Source organism: Amblyomma maculatum, chromosome 1 (assembly GCF_055883805.1).
Source record: "Amblyomma maculatum isolate TAMU_Amacu chromosome 1, ASM5588380v1, whole genome shotgun sequence".
In the NCBI taxonomy this organism is placed as follows: domain Eukaryota; kingdom Metazoa; phylum Arthropoda; class Arachnida; order Ixodida; family Ixodidae; genus Amblyomma; species Amblyomma maculatum.
In genome coordinates, this window is record NC_139344.1 from 328,869,146 (window position 1) to 328,875,145 (window position 6,000).

The 6,000-nt window shown below is 42.8% G+C and overlaps 1 protein-coding gene across 2 annotated transcripts in view; it reads left to right on the forward strand.

Moving 5' to 3' along the window:
- Positions 1–5,715, forward strand: part of LOC146207397 (solute carrier organic anion transporter family member 74D-like) — a 63,928-nt gene extending 58,213 nt beyond the window's left edge. For both annotated transcript variants that reach the window (XM_084587091.1, XM_084587088.1), the window contains 4 exons: positions 738–885; positions 1,059–1,234; positions 2,554–2,618; positions 3,136–5,715. In XM_084587091.1, the coding sequence (XP_084443217.1) occupies positions 738–885; positions 1,059–1,234; positions 2,554–2,618; positions 3,136–3,476 (730 nt within the window). In that variant the 3' untranslated portion in view covers positions 3,477–5,715. The remainder of the gene's footprint in view (positions 1–737; positions 886–1,058; positions 1,235–2,553; positions 2,619–3,135) is intronic.
- The last annotated feature ends 285 nt before the right edge of the window (positions 5,716–6,000 follow it).

The window sequence follows — 6,000 nt, forward strand, 5'->3', positions numbered from 1 at the left end:
AAATATGAATCATTGTAGAGAGGGAAAATCAATCTAAGGCAGCGCCCCGACAAGAATAGTTTGTTAATTTCCTTCTGTTCTGACAAACTGTGCTAGTTCCACCTGCTTGTTATTTATCGGGCATTTAGATTTGACATGTTCGAATTCATACAGCGCCAACCAAAATATGCCTGTTACAAGAACAAACTATTGCTTATAGCTTGTAAGCCAGCAAAGGTGACTGATGCGGAGTGACAGGTTAAAAAGAATTCCATGAGAAGTATCCGGCCATGCTGCTGTGGAGAAGGAGGAGCATGGCCTTGTGGTAGAGCATCCTCCTCGTGTTCGGGAGGTACCAGGTTCTATCCCTGGTGCCGCCGGGTACCCACCGGCTTTTCAATGAGTACAAGCTTTCCCCTGGCCTGGTGCTCGGCTCTTTGGGGTGAAATGTTTGGGAAAAGGGTCATAGGTCACAAAAAAAGGGCCACATAATGAACTTTTGCCGCACAAGGCGGACTTATTGTTGTCTGATGGCGGAACTGATCACAGCCACAACGGAGCATCGGAACAGCTTCCGCAATGACATATTTCATATGCCCTGAGACAAAAAACAACGTTATTAGAAAAAATAGTAAGCCTGTTTTAGTTCCACTGATTTTTTCGTGGTTCAAACGCAATGGCAATCAGGAATACAAACGCTGAGCGTCGATCACACACACACAGCAAGAATACTGATAAGATACCATACTTCTCTGCAGGAGTTCGCTGCTAGACACGTGCAATGTGGACTGCAACTGCAACACGCAGATCTACGAGCCGGTTTGCGCTAGCAATAGGATGACCAGCTACTTTTCACCTTGCCATGCCGGCTGCAAAAGTGTGGGAACGACGTTGTCCAATATGACGGTAAGCACATCGTCCTTTGTTTGAACCGAAAAAGTTGAGTCAGAAGTACTGCTAAGTTCAACTGCATCATGCAGCCGGAAAAGGGCTAGGAGAGCTGCAGAAACACTGAACTATTTTCAACGTATGTGAGACGACGAACTCACAATGGCCGATTGCTGCTACTTCTTTCGCAGATATACAAGGACTGCAGTTGTGTTGCGCAAGGGAGCCAAGGAGTGGACGACGCCTATGTCACCTCTGGGCTCTGCGGGTCCACTTGCCAGCAACTGGGCCTCTTTCTGGGCATTGTTATCGCTGGCCAGTTCCTGGGCTCAACAGGCCGTGTAGGCGGTCTGTTGATCTTTCTCAGGTGCGTGTTAGGTGCTCAAAAAGAATTGCACTAGGTGCTCCAGTTCAGTGGAACGTGAAAATAATAATAATAATCAATCAATCAATCAATCAATCAATCAATCTTTATTTAATGTGCGCAGGAACAACCATGTGGTCTTTGTGCTGCAGCACAAATAAAAAAAAAAAAAGAAACAAAAATGAAAAAGCACAAACATGTTTACACACACAGAGAGAACACAAAATAATAATAATAATAATAATAATAATAATAATAATAATAATAATAATAATAATAATAATAATAATAATAATAATAATAATAATAATAATAATAATAATAATAATAAATTTTTTCACGTTCCACTGAACTTATTGATTTACAGAAAAAGAAATGCTCGGTATCTGTCACGCATATTCTGTGGACACCTGAACCACGCCGTAAAGGAAGAGAGGAAGGTGGGAGTGAAAGCGGAAATAGAGAAAGAGGTGCTGTATTGCAAGACTATGAAGTAATTTCGACCACCCGGCGGTCTTTAACGTGCACTGACAACGCACAGGTGACGGACGCCTCTCCGTTTCGCCTCCATCAAAAAGTAACCGCTGGCGGTCGGGCATCTTAACCACTGCGCCACCGCGACGGGGCAGTGAAAAAAAAATCAAAAGAATTGGTTTTTGAGGATATGGAAGGCGCGGTAAATACTTTTCGCTGGACCTCTGAACACCTCTGTCAAGAAAGGAAGGTATGGGTGAACGAAAAAAGACAGAAAGAGGTGGCGTAGTAAATGTTTCTGGAATAATTCTGACCACCTGGAGATTTCTAACGTGCACATACATCACACAGATCTCATATATTACAATTTCGTCAATATCACTAGCATCAAATTGCACTCCACCACACTTGAATGTGTACCTGTACTACATCCACCACTTTTGTTATTTTCGTTTTTGACCAGCAAGAACTTTCAGTCTGTGACCAAGAAAAAAAATAAATAAAGCATATGCACGGTTCTCATCGGAAGCAGCTTCTGGTGAACAACACCTACGAAATGTTTGTTTTGGTGATAATCTGAACTGATAAATTCTCGATGGACTAAAGAAAGTCATCGAAAAGTAAGGAAATACTTTTGCTGAGCAGATTTAAAGTGTATGCATTTGTACGAAAGGACAAACCTTGGAGGAAGCAGGAAGAACCCCCTCCCCCAACCCTCAACCCCCACCCCTACCTACAATGCCATTGCATAGTGAGTGCAGCGACATTCAGTGTCTGGTGTTAGTATTCGAGCACAACTGAGAAATCAAAACATGACTGTCGCCGATTCAAACTGCATTCGTTTGCAGGTGCGTGGACCCTATTGATAAAAGCATGGCCCTGGGAACCACAGGATCTCTCTTGAACATGCTCGGTAAGCACCACAACTTCTCTGGTATCTTCCCTTTTTTTCTACGAACATTTGACGTCCTTACTATGAACGAAGGTGTGAAAAGAAATGACTAAGCAAGTACAAACTAAGTGAAGCTTGTGCTTACTTATATGCCTTCATAGGACACCCACAGGACCCGCAGCTTCACAGAGCAGTTATCACTATTCTGAATTATATTTCAGCCACTGCGGCACTATATCAGGGAAACTGCATCTGACACAGCAGTATTGTCAGTCGGTAAAATCTAAAATCTAGTGTAGATGACCGGTAAAAAGAACTGCAGCAAAGTGATATAATTTAAATGTTGTACGGCAGCAACTAATCTATTCTAATTCAGTATGTGTACATTTGCATCATATCACTGAATTTGAACAATTCGCACGGAGGTATTTTTTTTTTTTTTACGATTAACGGTAGTCACCCACCATCAAATGTCTCAGTGCTTTGACAGTGCTCTTTTAAGTTGTTCTTACACTGACCTATCTCATTCTCTCCACAGCTTTCATCCCATACCCACTGGTGTATGGAGCCATCCTAGATCACTCGTGCATCATCTGGGAGGAAAAATGTGGTCGGCGAGGTAACTGTTGGGTTTACGACGCGGACAAGCTGCGCTACTGGTTGCACCTCATCACGGTCATCTTTCTAGCCATAGCTGGCGTCTGCTACATCGGCCAGTTTCTGCTGAGCGGACGCATAAAACGCTTCTACGAGGATGACCTCGCAGAGGACAGCACTGATGAGCAAGATAAGTACGAGAGCAAGACTACCATTGCGGAGGCGCTCTCGGTTGAGAGCATCCAAAAGGTCGAAGAATTGCCGGAGGCCACAAGGTTTTGAATTCCAGGGTATCTTTAGAGATATGTCCTAGTGGCTCCAGTGACAACGTACAGAAGGAAATTTCGAACCACGTGGTTTCGGAATGAAATCAGGGCACTGTATACCCTAGCCACGGACACTTTCCCATTGATTCCAAGGACAATGCCTCCGTCCTAGTTGGTGTGTGCCCTGCATTGACAGAGAGACTGCCAGACACAACCTACTTTCGAACGAAAGGAAGACTCAAGATACGTGACAGAAAAATAATGCGGATATTTTGACAATGGAAGAAAAAGTATGCAAAGCAGAGGCTTATTACAAGATAGTGACAGCACTAAGTGCTAGAGGCCACCAAGGAACTCTACGGACGTACATCTATCATGTTGTGAACGCATTTACAGTCGAATTACTGCTAGCGCTTTTATGGGCACCGGGATCCGCGAAATCACAGCATGACATCACCAGAGTGCGCGAAGATTCACGCATCTTCCGTTTGAAATATTTTGCAGAGATAAACCCGAGTGCGAGTTAGCAGTAGGGATTTTGTGTTATGCTGAAATGAATATGTTTGCAAGCAGAAAGAAACAGCTTGGAAAGGTAAGCTGAAGGAGTTACCAAAGCACTATAGCGGATGAACAGTTTTATGAGTATCCGCACGCAGAGATCCAAAGATACATTATCAACAAATTATGTACAATTTTTGAGCAAGCACTAATGTTAAAACCAGATCAAGCAGAGACTGTCACCTACTGTTCATGCGAGCAATTTGTTTGTAACACAAAACAGTGTCACTGCAGCGGGAACCAGGTGCCTAAGTAATAATTCACCAAAACCAAGATAATTCTCCTTTCATCCACAAGACCCTGGTCAGGTTAGCAATGGTAAATGTTTGGTATGCAAAACTAACTTCGACAGGGAAACGTGCAGGTCAGTTGGAATGAAAAATTGTGCATGCAGGAGCGGCATCACATTAAACAGTACATACACCATCTTATACGGGATACAGTTTGATTCGGATTCAACTTATTGGCTCATTTATATATCATATAAATTTTACAACTAGCAAGTTCACCTCTGAATTTTGGTGATAAACACGAACAAAATTAACTTAAAACGTCCCATTGGTAGCAATAAAAGAGCAGCCAATAGATGGACATCAGAAGCAAGATTTAATGTATATGTTAACTCAATAGCGGTAAAGGCCCTATTGCACTCTGAGCTTTGTGGCATGGAGAGAGAAAAAAATCACAAGCATGGCTGGCAAATGGTAGTTAAGCGGTGACAATGGCGGGAACTGGATTAGTCAGTGGGTTGTGAAGACGTCACGAGACCAAATATTATCCCAGGAGCTGCAAGATCCGACTGCAAACTTCAATGTGGGACTCGAACCCACTGAGACCCTTGGATCGCATGTGAGGCATCGGGCCACGCGTGCCCGTTCGAACGTCCTGATTAAAGCGAAGCACCCATTCGCGTATTGTGGTAGGTTACGACTGCATATCAATAAGATGTGTGAGATGTAGAGGCACACATTTAGACAGTAGTGATTGAGCGAGTAACAAGATGCTATGTACGTGAAGGAGGAATATAGGAGCCGAAGACAGGAGTTATTAACGCTGTTGCATCATACCTTTAAGCTTAAGTGTCCCCCAATGTTTGTTATGCCTCTGCTATTGCTAGCCTACATCTTTCATATGTCGCAAAACATGTCTAGGGAGCACTCCCAAGAAATAGGTGAAGATGCACTAATGAGACATAGAGTTCGAGCTTATGTTAGAGCTGTAATGCGTTTTATTCAGTCTGGTCATACAGCCTCTATATAGAACTCTTGAGGACTTCTTCCCCTCCGAATAAAGTGGTAAGACTTCTGTTTTTCCTTGGGCTTCGCTTACATCATGGAGTGGTTTTAAGTTGACTGCGCAAGGACCAGCTGCAAGTGGTGACGTACACTATGGACAACGTTGAAGTATTGTGCAATGATTGTGATAAGCTGTGTGTGCATCGACGACTACTCAAATGGACAAGACGCACCGAGCTCATCGTACTGTGTCACCAAATGACCATATTAACGGGCACGCTCTTTTAATACACAGTTTTATTTACATCTTGGTAAGTACGCGTTGCAGAAGACATTTTGACAATATTACAGATCTGTGGTTTTGTTGTTACTGGAAATGTTCTGGCTGAGAAAAAGCAAGATCATGTTTTTATACCGGAATTTTTATTGCTGAATATATTTTGGTGCAAATAAAATGCGTTATTGCAGTTGTTACTTTTTTAAGCTTCAAATTTTTCTGATAGTACATTCTCACAAGTTTGATATTGTTTATAGCAACACATCTAAGATCACTAGCAAAGTTTCAGATTTCTGGGGCTACTATTACAAGTAATTTGTCTTGATTAGAGTGACTAAGGTACTCACGTGATCTCTAATGCTCCGCAAACGCAAATGAGCGTGTGAAAACAAGCGGGTTCGTAGATCTGGGGGCACAGTAATAATGCCACCTCCAAACAGAAAGTCTCATAATGGTGCGAAATGTTCACT